Source organism: Leptosomus discolor, chromosome 24 (assembly GCF_034619465.1).
Source record: "Leptosomus discolor isolate bLepDis1 chromosome 24, bLepDis1.hap2, whole genome shotgun sequence".
Classification (NCBI taxonomy): Eukaryota; Metazoa; Chordata; class Aves; order Leptosomiformes; family Leptosomidae; genus Leptosomus; species Leptosomus discolor.
In genome coordinates, this window is record NC_141414.1 from 3,918,749 (window position 1) to 3,945,126 (window position 26,378).

The 26,378-nt window shown below is 55.5% G+C and overlaps 1 protein-coding gene across 1 annotated transcript; it reads right to left on the reverse strand.

Moving 5' to 3' along the window:
• Positions 1–2,942: 2,942 nt before the first annotated feature.
• Positions 2,943–21,743, reverse strand: ATP8B3 (ATPase phospholipid transporting 8B3). The gene is made up of 28 exons (XM_086477738.1): positions 21,732–21,743; positions 21,327–21,390; positions 19,721–19,795; positions 19,010–19,101; positions 18,323–18,436; positions 17,752–17,850; positions 17,224–17,285; positions 16,504–16,576; positions 16,325–16,395; positions 15,689–15,771; positions 14,920–15,096; positions 14,318–14,406; positions 13,283–13,476; positions 12,353–12,571; positions 10,368–10,504; positions 9,769–9,957; positions 9,247–9,359; positions 8,680–8,844; positions 8,254–8,365; positions 7,852–7,927; positions 7,254–7,395; positions 6,531–6,795; positions 5,786–6,009; positions 5,103–5,186; positions 4,596–4,835; positions 4,248–4,386; positions 3,853–4,109; positions 2,943–3,179 (listed from the first exon to the last, which is right to left on the reverse strand). Exons 1-28 carry the CDS (start codon positions 21,741–21,743, stop codon positions 2,943–2,945), a joined length of 3,804 nt encoding a protein of 1,267 aa, XP_086333864.1.
• Positions 21,744–26,378: the final 4,635 nt, after the last annotated feature.

The following is a 26,378-nucleotide window of genomic DNA, read 5'->3' on the forward strand; positions in this document are numbered from 1 at the left end:
ACCATCAGCAGCGGGGCAGCGCTGTCCCCGTCCCGCTGGGCAAGCAGGAGGAGCTTGGGCTCCCGGGGATGCTTGGCTGGGTTTTAGCCATTGTCACCCTGCTATGGCACAGCCAGAGCCGAGCTTTTCCTGCTCTACGGATGGCTTTGTTGACGGCACGTCGGCACCGAGTGGGCCAGGAGCTGGCGTTTCTCCGTGCTGAGAAATGGCTTTGTGAAAAAAATCATCACTTGTCCCTTTTCCTGAGCATCTGAAGTCGGTGGGGAAGACGATCGGCTCCTCGTTACTTCTCTCCCCAACCCACTTTGGGCACCATAAAGGTGCTGCTGGGCTAGGCTGGTGCCGGCACTCTGCCGGCTGCCCACCTTCGTCACCGCCAGCATGAAATCGGCTCCTTTTCCCTTGTCTCAGAGGACTCGCAGCTGGGGCGGCGCTGGCAGCCGGCGATGGGGCTGGACCTGCAGACGCTGCTGTGCAGAATCCGGTTCCTCTCACGTCTTTGTTTGGGGTTTTTAAAGAGAAGAAATTAAAAATGCAAAGAACAAAATTCCGGGGGCAGGGGGGGGTGGTGGTTGTTTTTTTTTTTTCTTTTTCCCCTTAAATTTCTGAAGGAAAAAAAGAAGTCAGACGGAATCAATCCCGGCCAGGAAGAACCCGCAGCCTCGGGTTTGCCAGTCCAGCCACCTCCAGAAAACATTGCTCATTTTTCTGTATAGCAATAGGCGATGCTCGCCCTTGTCCCACACGGTCCGAGGGCCGCATCTCTGAGTTTTTAAATGACTTTTTCCTTCTAATTAAATTGATTTTTTTTTTTTCTGCTGCTGCTTCATTATTACTCTCATGGGATAGGTTTTACTCTACAGCGAAATGCAATTGTTACTCCTCTGTGTCTTGCAACTATATTTGTTTAAGCTATTTACAAATGTTAAAAAAGAAAAAAAATTTAAAAAGAGTCTTATGTGTCAGGCACTTTATCCAAACTGTGCTGTGTGCTCTGGAGTTTGTTCCTTGTTCTTTGCAATGACTTATGCAGGGGAAGTTACCAGGAAACCTAACTCCAGCCTGTCAACAGGTTTTAAAAGAGAAAAAAAAAATTAATCTCTATTTGTTCATCCTCTACTGGTCATGACTGTGTTGTATTTCTGCAGCTTTCTGTTTCTTCAATAAATTATTTTCTAGTCATTCACCCTGGCGTGCGTGTCCATCCTGCGGTGATGCTCGTGGCTCCGTCCCCTCCCGATGTTGCTCGGGCAGGAGGAGGGCTGCTCTGGAGGAGTCAACCTCCCCGTGTCAACCATCTCAGCTCCTCTCCCTAGACCTGAGAGCACCAGGGGGTAGGTTTGGGGGTCATGCCCAGCAGCTGGGAAAGGTTTCTCCCCCCCCCAGTTTTCCTCCCGGTAGTTGCAGGCGTGAGAACTTTCCCAGAGGAAGCCTCTGGTACTTTTATTTCTTGGCACCATCCAGCACCCTTCTGGCCAGAGCCCAAAGAAAACACTTTAATTCTCACAGACTCGGTGCAGATGAGGCCAAAGCCCTTGTTAAACAAACCCATCAAGTTATATGTGCTGCAGGCAGGTCCAGGCCCCCATGGCTGATTTAATTATTTATCCTTTTACCCAAATATCTTTTCCTCCTGTGCATTTTGCCATGGCACAAGTGCTGGCAGGTGGCAAAGAGCTGGTGGGACATGCCGAGGGACCACAGCACCTTTCTGTGCGGCTTTCTCCCTTGGTGGCATAGCAGAGATTTCCAGGAGAGGAGAGAAAAGCTAAAATCCTTTTAATTAAAAAATAAAAACAATAAAAAGGGTGATCTGGTCACCAGTCAGTTGTTCAGACACAACTTCTCCAGCAGCCACTGCTGATGTCCCCAAAGCTCTGTGGGATGGGTGCTCCCACGCCCGCTGGACAGAGCTGCTGCGCGTCAACCCCGATGCTTTGTCCTCTCCCCAAAAAGTACTTTTCAGGGCTTTGCAGCAAACAGCCGGTGGCCACAAGCTGTCCCCAAAGATGAAGACATCAGTCTTGGGGAATAGGACATGGCTGCTGTGGAGAGGGGGGATGGCACATAGCAGACACCACCGTCATGTGCACCTCGTGCGAGGATGGCAAAGGCAAGGAGGTGGAGATGGTGGGGAGCGATGAGGAGAGGCTGCAAGAAGCCGGGCTGGTTTGGCTGGAGAAGAAAAACCTGCAGGTAGTCAATCATACGTAGGTCCAACTCTGGAAAATAGGGGGCATTTTAAAATTACGCCGCTCGAGTCTGATCTGTTGGGTTGATGCACGTGAGAGCCAGGGGCACCAGCTCCAGCCCTGGGTGGGGAGGGCGGCTGGCTCTGCCCTGCGCTCCTTGCAGCCCTGGGAAAACAAGACGAGGGTCTTCGTGCAGCTGCAGCAGCTCAGGCCCCGGCACGGGAGGGAGTGGGCAGGGGTGAGGGGCTGCACCCGCCAGCCAGCTGCACCGCTGGCCTTGCCTTGGGGCATTTTAGTAATTCAGAAGTGCAATAATGAGCCTGGGGCGGCAGAGTGGCTGTTTGTGGGTCTGGCCTGAAGCGGGATCCACCTCAGGTAGAGAGAAATCCCAGCTTCAAGGTGGCTCAGCAGAGGGAAGGGGGCTGGGGTGCCGGCCAGGGAGTCGCAGGACGAGAGGCTGAGCGTGGTGGCAGAGGCTGGTGGTTTTCACGGCTCTACAGGCTCCTGCAAAGCCCATGCACACTGCGTGGGGAGGGGATGGAGCCGCTGGTGGGACACGTCCCAGGGCTCAGTGCCCAGAGCAGCAGCCCCCCCCAAGCTGGGCCAGCCCCTCTGCAGCCACGGGGCCTGCCCACGCTTCAAAACCATCCAAATAAGATTTAAAAAAGGCCCGTAAGAGGAGGGACCCAGTCAGTTGTGTGCCTTGACAGCAACTCCCCTGTGGTGGGAGGTTGATGCCGGCCAGGGCAGCTATGCTGAGGGGCTGGGGAGGGAGGAGAAAGCTGGAGTCGTCTCTGGGTGCAGGAGACCTGGGGCAGTGCTGTAGGTAGCCCTGGCACGCAGGCTGTCCCCGCGGGTGATAAGGCCAGCGTAGCCCTCCTGGTGGGAGAAGGCGTAGCTGGAGCGGCGGTGAAAGGACCTGCGAGGGACGTGGGCACGCAGCTCCACCGAGGGCTCCGGCTCTCGCTTGGCCTTCAACCGAATCTTCTGCAAGGAGGCGATGGGGAGATCAGGGCTGTGGCCACCTCCCAGGCCAGCCCTCACCCCAAGAAGGGACATGCTGCAAGCACGGGGACACCCTCCACCAAGACGCGGTTTGGCTCCTGGATCTACCATGTCCTGAGTTGCCACGATGGGATGTGTAATGTGGGGACCCTCCTGGGGGTCTTCAATGCTCCCAGAGCTCTGGAGCACAACCTCCACCCCTGCTCTCATCTGGGACCTCTTTGTACCACCAGGTAGGTATAACGCACAACCCAGATGGGGATGAGCTCTACCAAGGCTGGGGGTGGTACCAAGACCTGCACCAGACACCAGTGCCTCCTAAGCAGCAGGTCTGGAGAGTTCTGGAGGCCAGTTCCTTACTGCAGCCCAAAACAGACCCTCTCCAAGAGCTGAAGCAGGTCCCTTGCCCCAGGGCCTCCTGTCAGGCCATGAGCCAATTTGGGGAGAGGGCCATGGAGCCAGACTTGGGCACTGGTGTCATGAGAGGCCACCACCGGGTGAGTAGTGCCACCAAGGAGAGGCGACATGTCCCACCCCTACAGTCCAGGCAGTGGCTTCCCTGGGGAACCTCACCCTTCCCACCACCAGCAGACCCAGACACCGACACCGGCAGGAGGCAGACCCCTCCCCATGCCAGCCCCTGTGCAGCCCTCACCTGCTGGATGGTGGTTTGACCCGCAACGGTGCGGTACGAGTGGACGGTGAGCGATGGGATGGTGTTCACCACCAGGGACAGCAGGATCACGAGTAGGACGTAGGGGTCAGTCAGGGCATTCTGGCTGGCATCTGTCAACGTGAGAAGTCGGTGGGTGGTGTTTAAGTAGGGAAGGTGGAGAGGATAGAGGGAACAACTGTCAGGGGACAGACCCCCATCCATGAAGGTGTTGGGGGGGTCTAAAGAGGAGATGGCACCTAAATTGGGGTAAAAAATCAAGACAGCGAGATCGAGAAGTGGTGATGAAGAGACTTTCTACAAGCTGGGAAACAGCTTGTAGCACCAAGCCCTGGCGGGAGAATTGAAGGACCATGGGGATCCCTGCAGCATCTCACCTGGGAAGCGGAAGACAGCAGGGGCTATCCTGAAGGCATCGATGCTTTGAGTCAGGAAGGAGAAGAGGCAGAAGAGCAGCAGGCTGGCTGTGACCATCAGGAAAGACAATGCTGTCCAGAACTTGGTGTCCAGGATGATCTGCAGGGACAAGGGCAGAGCACGCAGTGTCTCATGGAGGCTATGGGGACACTCTTCCATTCAGCCACTTACCCCAGATTCCTCCCCTGCCCCAAGGGAAGTCATCCCTCAGCCATGAAGCTGCTGGGGATGGTGTCAGAGAGCCCAAGGCTGCGGTCCCTAAACGTCTGCCACGGGGCCAGGATGGGGAAGGGCAGATTGGTGCTCACCTCCACGAGGACCGACAGCAATGCTGACGTGGCCACCGTGACAGCGAAGGACTCGTAGTCGCCAACAACCTTGCTGCCGATGCGGTCCTCGAAGGCCCAGAGCGTGATGTAGAAGCTGGCGAGTGAGGTGCTGACCCCATGCAGGAGGGTGACGCCGAAAACGCGGTAGTTGAAGAGCTCGTCTTGCTGCCCGATCACGTAGAGCTCAGGGAACTCCAGGCTTTTCTTGGCACTCACGTCCTGCCGGGAGAGCACTGAGCATCACCCTTCCCATCCACACCGGGGAGCAGGATTGGGTCATCCCACCCAATGCACCCCTTGGGAGAGCTGCAGTGAGTCCCTCCACCTGCGAGCTCTAGGGTGATGGGGAACAGAGGCACTGCAGGACCGGTGGTGAGCTCCAAATGCCCATCGAGCTGCTTGGTACCACGTCCCAACATAAGGAGCTGTGCAGACGGGCTGCAAGGACTGACGGGCCGATTCTGGATGCAGCCGGTGAACCCATACCTGCTCCAGAAGGCCCACGGACAGCACGGGGTAGGCGGTGTAGAAAATGTTGTAGAGTGCAAGGAACCAGCCCTCATACAGGGGCTAGAAGGGAGAAGAAAGCAGCTGTGAGCTCAGTGGTCCTTCAGAAAGACTCAGAAAGGATGCCCAGGGGTGTGTCCAAGAGACTCGCATCCAAATTCTGGGGACATCCCCACGGACTTGCCCAAGGCCCTGCATCAGCCCCACGTTGTCTGCAGCGGTCAGTGGGCTGTGGGGCCATGCTGCAAACAGATGGGGGCTGGAGCCACACAGTGGTGGTCAAGTCACACTGATGGCCTTTGGGCTAAAAGCTCTGATTTTGGAGGAAACCAGCTTACTGCACGTGGGATCTTTCCTTGCGTCTGTCCGAGACTGAGCTGCAGCTCACAAGGACATCCCAGATCTCCCCAGGCTGCTTTTCCCAATCCAGCCAGGTAAAAAGCAGGTGACCAGTTGCATCTCAGCTAGGCAGCCCCCCAAAAATTGGACAGTCCAATACCAGGGTAAGGGAGAAAGGAGACCAGGCCAGTGATGTGGACACATGCCCATCAGGCAGTACCAGACATGAGACCTGCATGGGGTCCTCCGGAGGGGGGGCAAAACACGGGTGTGCAGACCTCCGTGGGATGGATGTGGCCCCTGATAATGGCTGCATCCCTCACCTGAGCCGTGAATCCGCTGTGGAAAGCGAACCAGACCTGGGCCATGAGGCCAGCAAAGGTCTTGTAGAAGAAGTAGCGGAGGAACTTGCAGATGCGGAGATATGCCCAGCGGCCGTGGACAAGCAGGAGGCGCTGGAGGTAGGAGAACTGCGCCAGGGCGTAGTCGCTGCACTGCACGGCTTGTATGCCCTCCAGCCCGCTGATGCCCACCCCGATGTCAGCGGCTGCAGAGGACAGGAGGGTGTGAAAAGCAAGTGGGGAGGTTTCTGGGGAGCCGGGTGCTTGATTTCCCTGTGGATTGTCCCCAGGCTGATGGGCAGAGGGTGAATCCAGGAGTGACGGGCAAAGTGATGGAGCCCCCTCTATCACATGCCATGGCTGCAGGAGAGGCATGCCAGGCATGGTTGGGCGTGTGAAGAGCACAGCCCCGTGTCAGGGCTGCTGGTGAGGGGCAGGGACATCTCTGCCAGCTGCCCAGGTTGGGACTTGAAGTCTCATCAAGGTTTATCATTGCTGCCAAAGTGAGTGGTCCGCCCTGCTCTTGTCCCAGGCTGGTCCTGATCCTGCGCCTCTCACTCCCCTCTCAGCACAGCAACGTGGGAAACTGGTTTGGGGATTCCCTTCCCAGCTCCTCACCTCAAAGGAGAGGCTGAGGTGGTGAAGATGACAGATGGAGGACCACCACTCCCCCCCAGCAGGACGTGCCAGCCAAAACTCATGCTCCCCGCCCTGCCCTGAGCCTCACTTTTGATCATGTTGACATCGTTGGCCCCATCCCCAATGGCGAGCGTGATGGCATTCTTGTGCTTCTTCACCAGCTGCACGATGAGGGCTTTCTGCTTGGGGGTCACCCTGCAGCAGATCACCGCCTGGCAGCTGGTGGCCAAGTCCACGAAGGCCTTCTCCACCAGACTGCCCTGCTCCTGCGAGCCCGGAGCCCTGCAGCAAGCCAGCCACCGCCACAGCCGCCCCTTCTCCTTCAGCACCTCTCCCATGTGGAGGATTTTGTCCTTAGGGGAGAGCACACACAGTTGGGACCTCACCCATAGCCTTCATAGCCTGAGGGCCACCAGTTCCTCAACGATGCTCTTAAATCTTGTAGGAGCTACGAAAAATGTGACCCCAGTTTTCTCCAAGTTCATCCCGCAGTAGGCACTGTGACCATGAGACCAGTTTGTCCCAGTATGACCAGAAGAGCGTGTGATTACCCGCCAGCCTGCATCATCCCAGAAGACCGGTTGGGCACGTGTCGTCAGAGCTCCCCAACACCAAAAGATCAGTGCAAGTTTGTCCCCCTCTTCACTCTTTGTTCCCCAGACCAAATTGGGCTTTTCCCAACCCTTGAGCAGGAGGGGCATCACCTCCTCCACATGCTGGTGCCATCCAGGACTTTGATAGCACTGGGACAGAAGCAGCAATCTGCCAGCGCAGGCAGGGAGCAGAGAAGAGCATCCAAGTACCACCTTACCAGGAGGTCCCCGCTGATGATGAGGGCTCTCTTCTTGTGGCACGAAGTCTCCGGGCGCTGCTGGGAGAGGCGGCCGCTGCACAGGGCTTCCCCGCTGCTGCTGAGGTTGTTGTTGCTCACCCAGTAAGCCTTGAGGATCTCGCTGCACAAGGAAGGGGTGGTTGGAGCTGAGCTGGGGACGTTGGGCACGATGCCTGTCTTTGACTGAGACCTGCGTTTGGCCTTTGCCATCTCAAAGACAGCTCCAGGGAGACGGGGGTGGTACCCAGTGGTGGGAACAGGGGGGACAGAGAGGGAGCCCCAAGGACTCACTGATGTCAGAATTCAGTCTCTGTCCCTGTGGTTTAGAGGCTGGAACTAAGAGACAGCTTAAGTGCTTTCTGGTCAAAGCCTGCCAAGGAAGAGGGTGCTGCAGGGGCAGAAACAGATGGGGAGGCCTGGAAAACCATCAGCAGATGAGGGCCATGGACATCCAGGCTGGGAAGGAGAAAAATCTCCGGCAGAGTCGAGCTCTGCCCGCCCTGCACAGGTTCCTATGCCCTTGGGTGTCTTCGGTGGAGACAACAATGTCCTGAACCAGGAGGTCACGATTCCTCACCTGATCTCCTTCTCCTCCAGGATCTCCATGTCGTCCGTGAGCAGCTTGCACGCGTAGCCAATGTTCATTGCGGTCTCTGCAACACGCAGGTGTCAGTGGCCGATGGGCACATGGTGCGCACGCCCTCCCATCCTGGGGCAACCCCCAGCCCTCGGGTCCACCAGCCCTTGGTGGACAGCAGCTGCTGGGGTCTCTGCTCCAGCTCTGTGCCATCGCACAGATGGCTTCCCCTGCCTCAGTTTCTTCATGGGTGACATGATCTGTGGGATGTGCTATCACTTCATATCAAAGGGAACAGCAGAACCTGGTTGTTGCCCACTCCCAGGGTCTCATCTCTTCTCTGGTCCTTGTTAGCAGAGAAGCTGAAATGTGTTGGCGGGGTCTGGGGTTGCCTCCACTGACCTTGTTTGTCTCCCGTCAGCACCCACACTTTAATGTTGCCCAGTTTCAGCAGCTGGATGGTCTCAGGGACTCCATCTTGCAGCTTGTCCTCGATAGCCGTGGCCCCGAGCAGCTGGGTAAGTGGAGGAGGAGGGTCAGTGGGTGTCGTGACATGGGGAAGGGCAAGGTGTGAAGGTGGGAATTGCCCCCGGATCCAACCAGTGGTCCTTGCCCATGGGTGGACACGACCTGGACAGATCTCTAACCCAGGGTCTACTGGCGTATCGCAAAGTCACCCCTGGAGGGGAACTCCATCTGCCCTCCCACCCAGGGGATGGGTGTTGGGTTGGACACTTCACCCCCTCATCCTGGAGAGCCGAATCCCACGCCCTTGCCCTCTGTGGAACCAGCGCAGCCGGTTCCTCCTAAACCCTGGCCTCATCCCACCTGCAGGTTCTGCTCCATCTCCTCGTACAGCTTGTCCAGCTCCTGCGCACGGTCCTGCAGCAGGACGCTGGCCTCGCGGTGCCTCCTGCTCCACACGCTGTACTCGGCCTCGCTCACCTCCTTGCTGGCCAGGCATAAAGTCCTCAGTGTCTCCTCTGCAAAGTGCTGCAGAGATGAGACATCAGGTCTCCCTTCCCTTGACCAGGATGACTCTCATGGTGGACCAGGGCATCATGCCAGCCAGCCATGATGCTCCCATGGGCAGAGCCAGAGACCCTCCAGGATCTGGGGGTCTCTCTTTGGCCTCTGACTCCCTCCCCCATCCTCCAGCATCCCCATAAGCATCCTTGCGATGCAACTGGTCCGTGCAGAACACCGAAGGTGGATTTGATGCCCTCTTAGCCCCTGTCCCATATGTAGGTGAGGCTCCTGGAGCAGAAGGAAGAAAGAAGGACCAAAATCCTGAAGCCACAGGGAGAAGGAGCAGGAGGGGACTCCAGGACACCCAGCCCAAAGCCAGCAGCAGGGAGACCAGCCCTTTCCACCCCAGGCTGGTGTGGGACTCACATCCAGCGCCCTCTCAGTGAAGGTCTCATTGGGCCCTCGCCTCTGCAGTCTCTCCAGGATGACCGTGTCAGCCCCTTTGGTGTAGAGCCGGATCATGCCCTGGGGGTCTCGCACTGGGAGGGAGGGGAAGGACAGCTGAGGTACCCAGAGAAATGGCTCCCACTCCTTGCTGTCCCCATGCTGCAGAAGGCACCACTGCAGACACCAGTGCTTTTCTGCTCACGGAAGCACAGGAATGTCCCCAGACCTACACCACCGTGAGGCAGGACTCAAGGACTGTCAATTCCTCACACACCTCCTCTGAGCCCCTGATTTACTCGCTCCCTCTTGGCTGCTCAAACCCTTCACCAAGGTATCAGGGTAAGCAAAGCTGCAGGGGCAACCGGGACAATCCTGAGGAGTCCCTGTGCCAGTTCTGGTCAATCACAGCCATCCCAGTGCCATCCCTTGTAGGGCTGGGTATGGAAGGGACCCTCCATGTTCCTGGAGGGCCTTTTCCCTGAGACACCCCATCCCACTCACCCAGGACAGACATCCTCTTGCGATCGCTGTTGAAGTCCAGCATGGCCAGCACTTTGTACGTCCTCTTCACCCCCAGCTCGCTGATGGTGATGGTGTCTTGTGTTCGGGCCAGAAAGACATACCCCAGGTTCCTGGCTGCCAACACCAGCGCCTCTTCGTCCGGTGAAGCTGCCTGATAAACCAGCTGGTCTGCAGAAGAGGAGTAGGGGTTAGACAAGGAGAATCCCAGCCAAGCAGCCCTTGGACATCTGAAACACAAGCACCAATGCTACCTATGGAGACCCTAAAGTCCAAGCCACCAGAGTAGGGAAACTCAGTCCTACTTGTCTCATCTATTCTGCTCATTGGCCCAGGCAGGACAAGTGACCAGACAGGGATGGATTATCCCCCTTGTGCTTCTGTTCCGACTAATTAGCTTCAAAACGAACCCAAAGGTACACGTCCACGACGCTAGGACAGTGGCCCAAAGCATCCCCGGGCTCTCACACCACCTGCACCCCCACAGCAGAGCTTTGCTGGGTGATGGAAAAAGGCACCTCAACGCCTTGAACAGCACCTCAACCCTGCTCTGAGCACATCAACCACTATGGCCAACCCACCGCCCTTCTCCTCCACCATGACAGTGTGGCAGAGGGCCAGCAGCCTCAGGAACTCCCTCAGCACGGGGTCGCTGTCCCGCCGGGCAGCTTCCAGCAGTGTCGCATCGCAAAAGTCCAACTTCTTCTCCCCACGGTGGCTCCAGGTCAACCCCGACCCCTGCAAGAGGCACGGGCAGGCTGCAGGCACCCGTGAGAGAGACCGAGCACGGGGCTCTGCACCGGGGATGCTGCTGGGTTGCGATACAGCAGCCCTGTGCTGGCACGGTCCGATCCAGATCAGAGGCCGTAAGCTGAGCTTTGCATTGCCTACACCAAGGGAGTGAGTATAAAAAGGTTGGGGACAAATTAAAAAGCTAAAATAAAAATCAGAACTGCATTATTTTATAAACCCAGTTCCCCTGTCCTGGACTGGCAGCTGAGAACTGGCAGACTTGCCAGCCCGAGGAAGCACTCGCCTCTCTGTTACAGCATGGGACCCCACTGTGAGCAAGCTGTGCTCCAAAACAAAAGGCTGGTCCCGCTGCCGGTGTAATCAATAACTGCTCCAGGTTTGGCCCCGATGAGGAGCAGCGTCCGGCCCCACGCTTCACGGGAGAGGGGAGTTACGCACCGATGGCTGCTTGTTCTCACGGCCTGTGCCTGCACCCGCACCTGCCAAAATAAAAATAATTCCATTACTAGAGAGCTGGCAGCGGGCATCACCAGCAGGGACTTGGAGCAGCTTCTCTAGAAGGGACTGCTGCTCTTGCTGGCCAAAAAACTGGTAAAACGGGACAGGGACTGGTTTCCAACATCTGTTTGGTGTCGGCCGTGAGCCAGGCTCTGTTAGGATGCTCAGGTTTGACTTATTTGGCTCTGGGATTGTTCAGATTTCCTACATGTTTTTAATGTTAAAAATTCAGGTCTAGCCTTCATCCAGGTTTCCTGGGAGACTCTGCAGCTGGCCAGAGACTGGCGGGACTACGCCGATGCTGCGATCACAGGGGTGCAACACGATGCATCAGGCAGGGGAAAATTGGTTTTATTCCTGCTTAAAAACTGCGCTAGATTTTTTTTTCCTCCTCTTTGCTTTTATCACTGTCCGTTTGTCTCAAGTGCTTGATACTTCTCTCAGGAAAAAGGAGCTCCGTGCTAAAGCTCTGGCCCGCCCCCGCTTGCTAAATTTCACTAATTAAATGCTGAGATGGCTCCCAAAAGCCAGGCGAGAGCTCGAGTTAAGTACAGCAATAAGGAAAGGAAGGACTTGGCAATTCTCAGGGGAAAAACAAGCAGAATCGTAAAAAAAAAAAGCTCAAAGATCAATTATATGCATTCGCTGTAACAAAACAAGATAAGGGAAATGATCATTTCTTTGCCTTCTCCATAGGTCACCTGAAAGCCTCAAAGTGCCCAGATTTGGAAACCAAGCTGGAGATTCACCAGAAAATGACGCAAAGAAGAAAAGCAAAACCTCTTTTTCCTCTCCAAGACCTTCGTAGAAAATAAAAATCCATGAGCTTCGCTGGCCCATCACCCCACGGCTCCTCTGCCTGCCCTGTCCTGGATGCTTGGGCCAGCATCAGCTAATTATTCCAGGAGTGATCCACCTCACTCAGATGAAGTGTTTGCCACGTAGCTGTGCTGAGCTCCTGACCCCAGGCCCCCTTTTGTATCAGGGAAGACCTGTCTGATCTCAGCTGAGTTTGGGACACAACACATCTCCTGGAAGGTAAGCACCCGTTTTAGGAGGGCAGAACTACGCCCTGACTCCGCGCGCTGGGAGCACGAGACAAATGTGACCACAGGCGTGGTGGCCCCTGCAAAGCCCCGCTAACACGGGAGATGAGAACAAGCTGAATTCCTACAGCTTCTGCCTGCAACGCTGGACCACCAAGGTCAACCCACGTGCCCCAAGCTTCCTAGAAAGCCAGGAGGAGTGGAAAGAACCCAAGTGGCCTAAATTCAAGGTCTGCCTCACTCATGAGTCTCTACAAACTTGTGTCCACCAAAATTTACCGTAGATGGTCCCATTGATGCAGCATTTCTTGAAGCTCATAACATTTTGTGTCAAGGTGCCAGTCTTGTCAGAGAAGATGTATTCGATCTGGCCCAGCTGATCATTGAGGCTGGTGCTTCTGGCTTTTGCTGGAATGTCCTTGGCAGCGTAATACATTTCCAGATCCCAGTTGATAAAAAAGCTGTTCACCAGATAGATGAATTCAAACCTAGGGCGTCAGATAGAAGAAAACGCTGGGGAAGGAGGTCGCATTACTCACATCCCAGGGGCACTTGGGGATCTCACACAGGAGAAAAGGGCAGAGGGGACACCCCACCCCCGCACCCCCCCAGATCCTACTGCTCTGAACTTGGGAGAAGTAAGAGGGTTTTCATTGTTCGTGTCCAGTTTTCCAGAAGGCTCATCACACCAGACTGAGAGCTCACTGGGTCCCAGGCAACTGGGCTCCCCTCTGGAGGTCTAGCCCTTGATGCCAAAATTCATAGATCTGGAGATTCAGTGAAGGGCCAAAAAGCTTGGAAACTTCTTCTTCCAGCACAAATTGTGGTTGTTGCCTGCTCACGATGGCTGTGCCCTTCTCTTCCCCACCCTGCTGCAGCTCAGTGGGGAAACACCACCTTCACCAGTCTCATCCTCAGCCTGCCCACCATTTCCATCATCAGCACGTGTCTTTGCGTCTCTTTTCTGGCCTTCCTCTGAGAAGATCTCAAAGCACATCATCAATGTTTGTAAAACACACACCCTCTCCGTCCTTACCCTCTTACAGCTAAGGGAGAACGTGGGAATGACTTGCTCAGGGTCACAGCTGGATCTTTTGTGCAGCCCCATTTTGTGGCTGTAACCCAAGGTGCCAGGTGATGGCCAAGGACAGGGAGTGGGCTACTGACCTCTGATCACTTCCAAGCTCTGTTGTTCTTACGTTATATACATGGACATGGGTATGATGATGCTCAGGAGGATCGTGAAGCCCCAGAAGTTGAAGAAGGCCTGCTGGGCAGGAGTTGTGTGCTTGTAGAGAGCAGAGAGGTAGCTGTGCTTCTCCTGGAACATCTTGGCCCAGAACCCAGAGGCAATGGCGAGGCACAGCGACATGACCAACAGCACCAGGAAGATCTGAGATGGGAAGCCAGGGCGAGAATGTCCCATCACACAGAGCCCACCAGACTCTTCTCTAGGACCAACCATTGCCCCTTCCAGACTGTTGGTCTCATTTAGCTGTAAACCTCCGCAAACAGGTCCTTGTGCCTGAAGCTGGTTCTCAGAGCTCATCCTGGGCCGAGATGAAGGATCGCAGCACGTACTTCAGCTTGACGCATCCAACACACACACACACACACACAGCAAAACCCAACTTGCCCACCCTCCTAATTGCCTCAGACAAGGGGTGTCCTGCAGCCCTTCTGCTGAAGTACCAGCAAACAGAGGAATGCTAATGGCCAGTCTGAGAAGGGATGACACTTAACCACCAGAAAGAGGAGTAAGAGATGTCCAAATTCCTCGTTATGACCGTGCTGCTTTGCTTCCCATAGGGGAAAGTCTCCTCCTTCCTCTGTCCTACATCTACTCTGTGCTGAGCCACAGCCTGCAGGTCCCTCAGCACAAGCCACCTCCTTGGACCTGCACGGTTATGAATTAGTAAAGCAGGCCACGAGGGGCTGGAGATCCTGAATACTCCAGCTTCATGGTCCAAGGAGGGGAGGACTCAGAGCTGACAGGGTCCAGGGTTAAAGCAACACAACCACCACGCAGACTGCTCCAGACCCAGCAACCCCCACTTGCTGGGAACATCGCTTGATATTTGCCCATAACATGTTAAACCCAAGATATTTTGAGCAAAATATTGCAAGCTTAAGAAAATCAGCATCACCCAAGCAAGCAGCCTCTCATGAGAAGACTTATGAGCAACCCCAGGGTGCCAAAGGACCAGGGCAGAAGGTGTTTGCACCACACTCACTATGATCACCAGCCGGTCCATCATACGGTCCAGCTTGGTTTTCTTCCGCTTGATCTTTCCACAGTTCCTCATAATTTTGGAATCAAATCCTGGATGAGAAACATTTTAGAAGTAAAAAATGCAAGTCCACAGCCCCCAGAAGGCTAACTTGCAGCTGAGTGATGCTGGTTTCCTCCACAACAACATCTCCCCACCTCTGAAGACTTCTGAGGACCACATCCCTTGATCGGTGGTTAATCAAGCCGTGGCTGCCCACTTGGAGAAGTGCTGCTTACACCAGATCTCACCCCTCCCCTCTATGCACAGCTCCTGGTGGCCAAGCTCTCAGCTCCACTGAGCCACAAAGTGCAAGAGGCCACAAAGTGGAGTGGATCCAGGACATGGTGCAGGTGAAATATAACCTGGGATGAGTAGAGGTTTGGTACCACCACATCATCTCCCTGCCAGTGAGCCCAACAAGCTTAGGACAAGCTTTTGGGGGCTTGATTACAGCGGCAGGTCCTCCCACTTTGTATCAGCTGAGAATGGGACCTGGTGATGCCCAAAGCACTTGGGCAGCTTAAAAATCACTGGGGATCTGGGTGTTTTCTGCCCTTCCTGACCTGGGTGCGGGCACTCACCTGCATAGATAACCAAGCCGTAGCAAACATCGGTGTTGCGAAGCTTGCAGCCTCGCAGCAAGATCCTTTTGCTGTCGAGCGAGTGGGTCTCGCCCCTCCACTCCAGCGTGCCGGTGAAGCTGTGCATGCGGCTGTTGGGCTCCTCGCAGGTCACTCTCCCTTGAGCAGAGGGCACGATTCAGGCTTTGGGGGAAATGAGAGGACCTTCCTCTCCCCTCACCCCCCCACACCTGCCCCATCCAAAGAGGGGTGCTGGGGGCTTCTTGGGGAGATTCAGATTTTGTCAGGGCATCACCAGGCACAGTTGTGATATGAATGGCTCAAACTGAGGCTCAAGGAGGGCCACCCTGCAGTGTCGGGAGGGTGCTCGGTCCAGGAACTGCATTGGGCTGTAAAACTAGAGAAAGTACAAACACAACCCCCTTTGTCTCCAGAGCCTCTGAGGGGAGTCTGCATCCTGTGGAGGACCAAAGGGGAAAAAAACCAGGGTCTGAGCTCAGGTTTGGGAGCCAAGCACTTGATTCCAGTGAGAAAATCAAGATCCAGGACAGGGGGAAGGTGCATAGCCCCGATGGACCCATCACTCTGCTGGGGAGGGGCCTCCACGCAAGGTCTTTGGCTCCTTGCAGGCAGCAGCGACTGCAGCCTCCTGTTGGACTGATGGCATTTGGTGCCCAAGGGGACAGAGACTTCCCGAGGCTGAACGCACCCCATCCTGATGGCTGCAACCTCACCCGTCCGGGAGACTCACCATCAAAGGCAGCTATGCTCTCCTCGCTCACCAGCTCCTGGTGGGTGACCTGAAGGGCTTGTCTGAACTTCAGATTTGTTTCCCTGTGAACAAGGACCAGGGAGGGAGAAATAAAACAACCCCGTGGGGTGACAGAGCTGTTAATTCTGCTGTCAGACCCATGGGACCGAGACAGTCATTAATTATCAGGTGATCACATGAGCGATGGCAATGAAAAGCGAGAGAGGGACCTCTCATGCCAGACATCGAGCACTCATGCAGGGAGAGAGCCCTGGCCTGGAGACCCTGCCATTAAATCATCCTGCAGATGGAGGTGGGAGGGATGGGCAGCCACTGTCCTCCTGGCTTGGAGGGAGCCAGGAGTTGGTGAGAGATGCCCAAGGCCACAAGCTGCTCTGTGGAAGCCTCAAAAGTCTTTTTGGACTCTCATTTTCAAAATTTGAGGCTCAAGTCCCATTTCTGGGGTGTCTGTAGGTTTAGCTTTTGGAACATCCTTCACATCCCATGGTTTCCGCCCAGCATGCCTGACCCCCAATGCCGGGGGAGGTCTCCAAGACTGGAGGCTTCAGCCATTGCCTGGGATGTCTCTGCCCCTCTCCCCCCACGGCCCTAGTGGTCCCCTGCCCCTCTCCTCACCCATCGATGTCGGCAGTCTCCACGTAGCACAGGCTGCTGGGCTCTGAGCTGCACAGCAAGAGCATGTCGGCCTTGAAGAGCAAAAAAGGGTGAGAGAGCCCCTGGCTGAGCCCCTCCTCACCGAACACCCCCCCACACCACTGCCCCTGGTGTGCAGCCAGCTCCGGGGCACCACTCACCGGGACGAAGCTCTCCTTACGCAGGCGCACGATGTCCCCGACGCAGATGTCACGCCATTTCTGCCAGTGGAAGCTGCAAGAGATTTGGGGGCGGGGGTGTGTGTGTGTGTGTGTGTGTAATTTTATCCTTGCAGAGCAGTGGGAATGGGGGTGGTGGCTGTTTCTGTCCTCTGGACCAGCCTATGTCTGTGCCAGCTTCTTGCATGAATGGGGTCTCCAGATTGTTGGTTCCTCTGCCACTGTGGTGGCCTCCCATCTGCGTGACCGAAGGACAGCTGAGCACCAAGACTGGCACAGGACCCGTTTGTCACACCTCTATCCCCCGTACCTGTGCGTGGCAGGGACTTTCAGCCCTCCTGGCCACAGGTTGGAAATGTTGGTCCTTGCCTAGAGCAGTGTTTAGCAGTGATATGACTCCATGGGTTAGATATGAAGACCTGGAGGAACTTCTGTGGCCAAGGAACACCCCCTCCCAGCATACCACAGTGAATTAGGGCTTTTTTAGACCTGTCATCTGTGACTGGAATCAGTCATCCCTACAGGGGAACAGCTGGACCTGCAGCAGATTTTGGGAGGTGACGGGAGTTTGCACAGTTGGGGACAGTCCAACCAAAAAAACCCCGTCTCAGCCGCTATGCTCAAGGATGCTCAGCACTTCAGGTGATCCTTTGTTCCACACAGGCCTGGAAAACAAAGGCACAGCTTCCCAAAGCCCCTCACCTCTTCCCAGACAGGATTTCGCATGGCCTGCTGTTGATGTTTCTGTCACTTCGGTGACGGCCCTGCACAGAGGAGAGAAAAAAAGAGGCCAAAAGAAAGCGGTGGGCCATGCCAGACTTCCTTGTCCCCTGAAAGCAACCCTCTTAATGCCACAATCTGCCACCTCAGCCCCAGGGCAAGATTTGCTTTGTGAAGCAATTGGAAGATGTATTCTGATGAATAAAGAGGCTAAATTCCCCCAAGGTATTTCTGAGGACCAACCTGGGAATATAGCCATTGGTTAAGCTATTAAAGATGACAGAGGTGGGGGTCTAGACCCCAAGGAAAGCAACCGGCTGGTCACATCCTTCCCGAGGGAAAATACAAAGCGTTTTGGACATGGTGGAGTTGATGGTACCTCAGGAATGGTGAATGACAGCAACTCCCAAGCTTTTCAGTTCACCCCACAGCAAAGGGGCTCGTTCTGCGACCGTCCCCTCAAGGACCTACACCCAACACTCACTGCCTTTCACTCCAACCCGTACTCACAATGTCGTCGATCAGGTCTCGTAGACCCCGGATAGTGAGAAGGCAGCCCAGGGGGAACAGCAGAGTGTACCAGGGCAGCGTGGAGATCTCAGGGAAGGTCTAGAGAAGAAGAATTTTACACCACTGACCCCACCCCACCTTGGGACACTTGAGATGACTGGGCAACTCCCCCCTACTCCCAGCTCCCTTCAGCCAGCACCTGAGGATGGCAGGAACCCATGTAAGAAGAATCAGATCAACATCTCTGTCTACAGAGAAGTGTCTTGTTGAATTTCCACCTCTTTTTAAAGTGGATGTGTGAAATGCATGTGGGTCCCTGAATTTGGAGGGCAGGATTTCCATTTAGGTGTGGTCTACATGAGCTTCGCTTCCATCCCAACTCAATCAGTTTAAAGTAACCAAACTTAATGTAGGTTAAACCCCTCGGAGTTCATGAAAGGCAATGAACACCACTGAAAAACAGCATCCTTGACACCATTTTAGACCAGAGTCCCCTACTCTAAACACCAGACAAACCTCCTTTGCTAGACAGTCTCACACACACTTGCTCTTACCTTGGTGTCCATCTCACCTGTAAGAGGATGACAAAGACAAAGTAGACATTGGCCATTCGATGGAACTGCTCGTAGAGGTTCAGCGGCAGGAAGGTGAAGATGTTGTACTTGGCTGTCCTAATGGCATTGCCCTGCAGGAGAAAGGCAGGTCAAAGCCACAGTGGGAGTTCAGCCGCATGAAATCAAGGATGTGTTTTGAAAATGCCAGTTGGGAAAATGCCAGAAGTTTTTAGGACTTCTCAACTTTTCATGGCATAAGAGATGCCTTTAAAAAGTTACCAAAGCCTTAAGGCAAAAAAGGGATTTATTAGAGCAAAGGGCCATATAAAATTGAAACAAAATAATTTGCTTCTGATCATCTAAAGCATACCTGACCCCCATCTAGGTAGTCATTATTTAGCTGGAAAAAAAATAATCTGGTTTTGTTGCATCAAAACTTTTTCAAAAAATCTTTCTTTTGGTTTGGCCATCAGACTAAAAAGTAGCCTTGGTGCAGTTCTGCTCCTTGCCTGATAGCTTCAGAGGGCATCTGGGGCACCAGGCAGGGAGCAGCTCTTCCTCTTCATTGAGGATTACATATGTGACTCTCCATCCTACTGGAGATTGCTCTGCAACATCTCTGCCATGTCAGCCCCAACCACTGCCAGCTCGGGAAGCGGGGGCTGGCTAAGGAAATGTCCCAGGACTGGCCCAGGCTGACTCACCGCGTACTTCTTCTTGCTCAGACAGAAGGCAAATTTCTTCTTGAATTGCGTGTGGTAGTTTCGGTCATTGGCCTTCACCTCCCAGGTGAAAGCTGGAAAAGCAAGTGGATACCCACCAGCTCTCATCAGAGCCAGGCCCTGGCCATCAGCCTCTGCCCTCCAAGGACACAAAGACCAGTGATGGTGCCGCTGGGCTCATGGTGACCCGCTGCTGGCGAGATGGGCTTTCGATAGTGCACCTACACCTTGAGAGCTGCTGGAGGTACAACTGGACAGAGGTGGATCATCGGGGTCTGTTGGGTTATGCAGCTTACGCAGGGGGCAGGAGGCAAGGACCTTCTGGAGATGTAGGATGGCTGCAAACCTTTCCCCTCTGAGCCTCAGGCTAACCATTTGGGCTCAGGTTTTGGTTTAATGGTATAATCGGGCCAGGTGAAGGGCGACTCCTCCAAGCAGTCTTTTCTATCTTGAAGACGGGTCATTCCTCTCCTGATTTCATTTTTGCTGTCCCAGTGCAGATACTGCCAAGCAAGGGACATCCCAGACGTGTTCCCCAGCTCCTGCACCCCAGCTGATGCTCCATCCTTCCAGACTGTTTCACCCAAATCTGCTCCTTCCCCGTCTCACAACCCTGTCCAACATTCAACTTTCTCACAAACTGTCAAAAAAAAAAAAAAAAAGAACCCCCAAACACTCTCATTGTGCACTGACCTGGCAGCTGCTTCTTTCCACATGGGCAGTCTGAGGCTGGGTCCTGCTCAGCCATGTCGGCACTGCTGCCAGGATCTAGGAACAACGACAACCACAGACACCTGCAACGCTGAGCAACGACAGCATGATCCCGCTGGGATGCACCAACATCCCAAAGCTGGGCCCTCCCCCTCTCCGGGGCAGGACACCATGCAGAAGGGACACTCTTCTGAGCACGGCTGGGGATGGGTGTCTTCCCCAGAGCCGCTAAACTAACTGAGACCTTTTTACTACCACAGAGATGCAGAGCCCAGCACTGACACGCGGTCCTCTGTAGCCGTCTGAACGTCACAGATCAGTGACATCGGGCTGAATATTCATTATCAGAAAATATCTTTCTCTCTTTAACACCCGATGTTCTTTGCCCTGCTTTTTGCAGGACCAGCCACAGCTCAGATCTGCACTGAACTCCTCTTCACCCTGGCACTTTTTTCCAACAGGCACAGCTTTGCCCTTCACGGGTTCCTCACGCTTGCTCAGACCTTGCGTGGGCTTTGGCGATGGGGGTTGCCTGGATAGATCCCTGCCCTTCTCAGTGTCCTCAGGGGTGCTCAACGGCTTTGGTGTGGGTCATCTTTCAGACCCATCCCCGCCCAGTCCCAGCTGCCCATGACAACTCAAAGACATTTTTCCTCTCTGAGGAAGTTATGGGAAATCATTTGAAGTCATCAGCGAGGAATAGAAACTTTCCCCATCCTGCCATCACACCCGAGCATCCGTCATGCCTAGAGAGCAGCCACCTTCATCAATGACAAGATTTCCCTTACGCTCAGTAGCTCAGTGACCTTCCCTGCAGGGATGTTAGGGAAGATTAATTAATGTTTGTGAAGCGCTTTGTGATCCTTACATGAAAGGAGTCAGGGAAGTATAAAGCATTAATTACCTTATTATTAAATAATCCCCCACAGAAGTCTGCCCCTGCCATTATTTTTTATCTCACTCCTTTGATCACTTTTTTCCATCTTTTCACCAAAGTGTCTACTTCTGTCCCTATTGCTCCTCATGGTACAAGGCAAATTTGATATTGGTTTGCCCCAGCACACGACGCTGCCCTGAGATGCTCATGGATGCCACCAGCTGGGCCAGAGCTGCCGCCTCCTCACAGGTCAAAGAGACTCTGAACAGCAACATGGGCAGCACCTCAGCCCCTGTGTCCAAGGGCTTGCCCCAAAAAAGCTTTGATCCACACCATCATTCTTCTAAGGACTCAGCATTTGTCGCTGTACTCAGATCATAAATGACACCCATGAACTCGGCACATTTGGGGCCCATCTGCGTTGTCACAGCATGGCTGAGAAGGAAAGAAGTGTTGCAGGGAGATGCTGTGTGTGGTGGGACACTCGTGCTACATCCCACGGCTCCAACTATTGTTTGTCCCACAGATAAGAGGGAGCGGGAGAGCAGGGATACCTGGAGGGACGAGATTTCTTCCATACCCAGCTGCACAGAAGCCTCTTGGTGCCCAGATTGGCTGTTCCCACTTCATTTGGGCAAAATAAGGTGCCAAAAAATTTGACACAGGGAAATGCAAATCACCCGTCTTCCTCCCCGCTGTGATCCCACTCACGTCCTTGGCCCAGTGAAGCTCTCAGCGTGGGACCTCTTTCCCTGCAGACGGTTCTGGGCTGCATCTGGTTGCAGAGAGACAAGGGGATGACGACACCAAACTGCCCTTCATCTCCTGCTCCTGGCAGGAAAGTTTCTCTGCCTCCTCCTAACAGAGGCATGGGCTCCCCTGACCACACAGGGGTACCTCCTCCTCATGGACCATCCACAGAGGAGGTACCTGCACCGTAGAGAACATCCAACAGGAGACAAGGTGAACCTCGGTGTATCCTGAATGGGGAAAACTGAGCCACCTGCTAACACCCCTCTAAACCAGGCAGTGCCCCTTGGCTCATGCTGGTGGAGGTAACCATCCCTGCCATGACTCCATCCCCAACACTGGGCCAGGGCCCAGCAAGGTCCTCACCAGCCCGTCCATCCTGCAGTCCCCAACCATGCGCAAGCAAGGCAGAGCCGGGGATGGTAGCCAGGGTCAATCCCAAGCCCAGGTCTGCAGTCAAGCTCGCGATGGTGAGGTAGGTCCAGATTCAAGTCAGGAAGTCAACAGGCAAGATCAGGTCTGGTGACAAATACCGAGGTGAGACATAGCCCAGTAGTTGCTGGGCAGGTCCATTGGGACACGGCAGCTCCAAGGCCAAGCCAGAAAGTCGGTGCACGGTTAGAGGGCTGGGTCCATGTCCAGGCACAGGTATATGGCCAAGATGGAGACAGACCCACCTGCAGTAAAGCTTAGGCTAGGGCTGAGCTTAAATAGAGCCCCGTGCCCATGGGCAGGTGTGGGAGAGGTCCCAGGTGAGGCTGCCTGAGGCCATTAATGCCAGTTAGTGCCCTCGGGGCCCTGACCCATTGCTCAAAGCATCTTCTGACCTTGCTCCTTGCTCCAGGACATGAAAGCTGAGGCCGACAGCAGTGTGTGCCAAGGTGTTTGCTTGAACTCGCCGCTTCCAAACCAGCAAACGGTGTGATCGCTGGGGAACGGGGGTGCTTTGGAGCTTTAATCTAGACCTGCCCCACCCTGAGTGTCCCTGGGATACGCTGGAAGACCTTAGTTTTGCCTGTGGTCATCCTTTCAGAAGGTCCCTCTTGCACTCAGGAACTGGCCTGAAGTTGAATATCCATCACGTCCCTGCTGTGCTTGGCATCTCTGAGCCCCATTGTACCCAGCAACGATTATACTAATGGCATCGTATTAAGAATCACCCAGGTTAATGAAAAATGGACTTTGATGGAGCCAGGACTGGTTTCAACGACTGGCGCCCAGCAGCTTCCTCGAGAGGGACATCTTCAATCTGCAGACCATGAGCAAATGCCCAGGGTGGTGGGCACTTCCAGTGTTTTGGAGCTTCACCCTTGAACAAGTGAAGAACCCTGAAAAACTAGTAGAACACTTGGAAAAAGTATGATACCCCCCGACAATTCAAGAGAGACAGTGTACAGCACGGGGGAAGCTGTGGCTTTACCTGCATGACCGTGGAGAAGACATGAAAAAAATGGGATGGAAAACCTACCTTGACCCTAGAAGAGTGGGCACGTGAGTTGCAAGGAAAATGTGGAACCTGAGCGTGATGTAAATGGTGTGGAATAAGGGGTGGACGCTGTCCTGGGTTTGGCTGGGATAGGGCTAATTTTTCTTCTGAGTAGCTGGAGTGGTGCTGTGTTTTGGATTCAGTGTGGGAATTGCTACGAGAGGAATGTTGATAACGTACTGATGTTTTTAGCTGTTGCTAAGAAATCAAGGACTTTTCAACTTCTCATGTCTTGCCAGGGTGCGGGTGCCCAAGAAGCTGGGAGGGAGCAGAGCGGGAGCAACGGACCCAAAAGGGCCAAGGGAAAATTCCTTATCAAACAATGTCGCGCTCAGGGGAGGGTGGGTTGGGAAGCTGGGGCTCTGGTGGGATTGTGGTTTGGGGATTGTCTCTCCTCAGGGATCGCTAGCTGGGAACGGGGTGGGCACTGGTCAGCAGGCAGTGAGCAATTGCGTTGTGCATCACCCGTTTGTACATTACGCTGTTGTCACTATTATTTCAATTATTAAATTGTTTTTATCTCAACCTACAAGTCTCCATACTTTTACCCCTCCAATTCTCTCCCCCGTCCCCTGGTGATGGACAGAAGTACAGCTAAGGAAGCAGCTGCAGTTGGCAGATGCAGGACCTTCCGTGGAGCTGAGCGCTGCGCAAAGGCAGCCAGGGCAAAGAGCCTCTTGCCAGAGCCCAGGAGCAGGGGGAAAGGAAGAAAAAAGTGATTCAAAGCACAGGAGAAACCCTTCCAAGAAGGTATCCAAGAAACCTCGGTTCCAAGAAACCTCTCTACAAACCTCACTCATCACCTCAATAATTAGAAATCAAAATTGCACTTTGGGAAGGCGGGAGCAGGCTGGAAGCGGGTGCCAGGGCACCCTGCCAGCCCCAGCCGTGCGGGCGGGTGGCCAAACCCAGCACCGGCCCCAGCCCGGAGCTTCCTGGGGCCAGAAAGGGCCAGCACTGGCCAAAGGCACAAGACATCCTCTGACCACTGCTCCCCACCTCACCTGGACCAACAATGATTTATGAACCCACGGGATGTTCCTCCAACACAGTGCCTGGGATGAACCGGCTGGTCCAGCCCAGCCTGGAAGGGCACGTCCCGTCCCGCTGGTCCCCGAGGTCTCCGGCTGTAAAGCAGCCCCGCCGTGCTGCTGGGTGCTAACAAGACCCAAAGCGGGGCTTTCTCACCCAAGAAAATGTAATTTTAGGCTGGTGAAGGTTTGCACAGCTTAACACAAATAAACCAGCTTTAAGCAGGGACGGGCACCACGCCACGAGGGTTTGGCCTGGGTTAGCGAAACCCGCAGAGATTTATGTCGTTCGCTGACCCGACCCACTGCCACGGGGTTTCTGTGATGGTTTTGTTTCCAAAATCTCCGGATAAATGTGGAGTTGTTGCTCAATGCAGGAATTAGTGTGAGATGGGTTGAGTTCCCTGGGAGCACCCAGCAGACCCAGCACAGCCAGCACCCGCAGCCGGGGGCTTCTGGTCACCTCTCTGCCCCTCCTGCTCCCTCTGAGACAAAAAAATAAGGGGGGGATGGGACCAGCCTGGCCCCCCCACCCCAGTCCTATGCCCACGGCTGGCGGGTGTTGCTGTAACCAGCCTTGTGGGTGCTGCTGTTCACCTGATCGCAGCCTCCCCAGCCAGTGCCCCACCACGCCGGGGACCCCCCTCCGCTGCCAACTCCCGGGTGCCGCAGCTCCGGCATCACCCCAGGCTTGGCCCCATCGCACCGGCTGTCGGTGACAGCGGCAACGAGCGGGTGAGCGGGTGGGTGGGTGGGTGGGTGGGTGGGTGCACGTGGCAGCAGCCGGCTCGTGCCTCCTCCTGCCCTCGTCACGCCGGAAACGCCCCCGCGCTCCGGCCGGGTGGATCAGGGCTCATTAAAGCCTCTCGGGGTTTTTTTACCAGCTCCGAGGACGTGCCCGGGCCATGAGTTTCCCTCCGCTTGCCCTATTTTTCCACCTGCTTTGACGTGACTCCAGGTGAAAAGGCGGCTCCCCCCATCCCAACACGCTCCTCCGTGCCCAGCATCCCACCGCAGCACCGCCAGTGAGGTGCTGCCTGGGGCTCCCCCCCCCTTCTCCCCGGGGTCGACAGGGAGAGATGCAGCTCCCAGAAGAGCCCCAAGGCACCCGCCGGCAATGAGCCACCCCCACCGCACCCACTGCCCGCTCAGGTCCCAGTCGGCACCCATGGGTGCCCTGAAGCGAGCAGGAGGAGGAGGATGGCAGCTCTTGGGCTGCCGCCCCGAGGTGGGGGCACCGCCGTGCCGCACCGCCCCCCCTCCCCGGGTCCCCGTACCTGCACCGATCCTGCCCAAAGCTCTGCCGACAGCCCCCGGCACTGCTGAGCTCCTGCCAGCACAGCGCCCAGTGGAACTGCTGCTGCCACCCGCCCTGCCCCACGCAGGGACCGTGGGGACAGCCCATGCCACACCTCCGGCCCCAGCCTCCGCAGGGACCTACCTGCCCTGCCTGTCTCCCATCCTGGCTGCCTGCCTCTCCCTGCCTGCTGCCGGGGCACCCTCGCCGGGCACCCCCCGGGGCTCCCCCTCCTTGCTGGCAGCCGGGCACGGCTCAAAACCTGCCCTGATTTATCGCCTTGGCCCGGCTGGGTTCAAAACAACCCGGAGCTGCTGCGGCACGAGTTGTTCCCGTGGGATCTGCCAAGGGACAGGGACACGGTGTCATGGCCAGGACGTCCCCGACACCATCCCGGTGGAGAGGCAGGTGGTCCCAAATCGGGTTCGAGGGCAACAGGGTGGGCACGAGCATCTCCAGGGCAGTGTTTCGGCAGAGAGCAGCAGTTTGGGCAGCAGGGGTATTGGGCTGCACCGGGGCTAAACTGGTTTCACTGGGCAGCACTCAGTCATCCCCCCCGCCCAGAGCCCCCGGGGTCTGACAGCAGCTCGGTGGGGCTCGGGCCGTGCTTTGAAGACTGAGGAAGGTGGGAGCAAGGGCCAGCTGAGGAAGAGGAGGTTGAAGGCACAAACACCGCCTCCGAGCAGCCCCGTGGTGACAGCACTGGGACTGCAAAGCCAGCTGGGGACAGTGGCTGCCTCATTAATGACGGCAGCTAATGAGGCGAGAGCCTGCCCCGTGTCTCCCTGCTCTCCCATCCCACCCCGCACTCATCCCGCACACCCGCAGAGAGGCCCCACCGTAGTGGTCCTGCGTTAGCCATCATCAGATTAATTGCTTGCTGCAATTAACCACAGAAACCTGGAGGCAATTAACGAAGCGCTGGCCCGACAGTCCATAAAGCATTTACTGCGCAGTCATGAATAACTCGTTTGAGGTCCATAAACAATGCAGCTGCGCCGTGTCCCCCTACCCCCATGTCCCCACGTCCCCACAGGGCGCTGGGTGATGCTGGCCAGCACCCAACCCACAGAGGTGAGGGTGGATTTGGGTGCATCCCCATCCCAGGGCTGCTCCTCACCTCCTGAAAAGGCGTGACCCTTGCCCAAGGAGCTGGTGCTGTGAGATAAGCCAAATTAACGAGCTCTTGTTAATTCTCA

Coding starts and splice junctions, on each gene's coding strand:
- ATP8B3 (XM_086477738.1), bottom strand. Junction 19,796..21,326: donor AGCTTCACTGGGCCAAGGAC/GTGAGTGGGATC, acceptor CGTTGTTCCTAG/ATCCTGGCAGCAGTGCCGAC. Junction 8,845..9,246: donor TCACTGAGAGGGCGCTGGAT/GTGAGTCCCACA, acceptor TCATCTCTGCAG/CACTTTGCAGAGGAGACACT.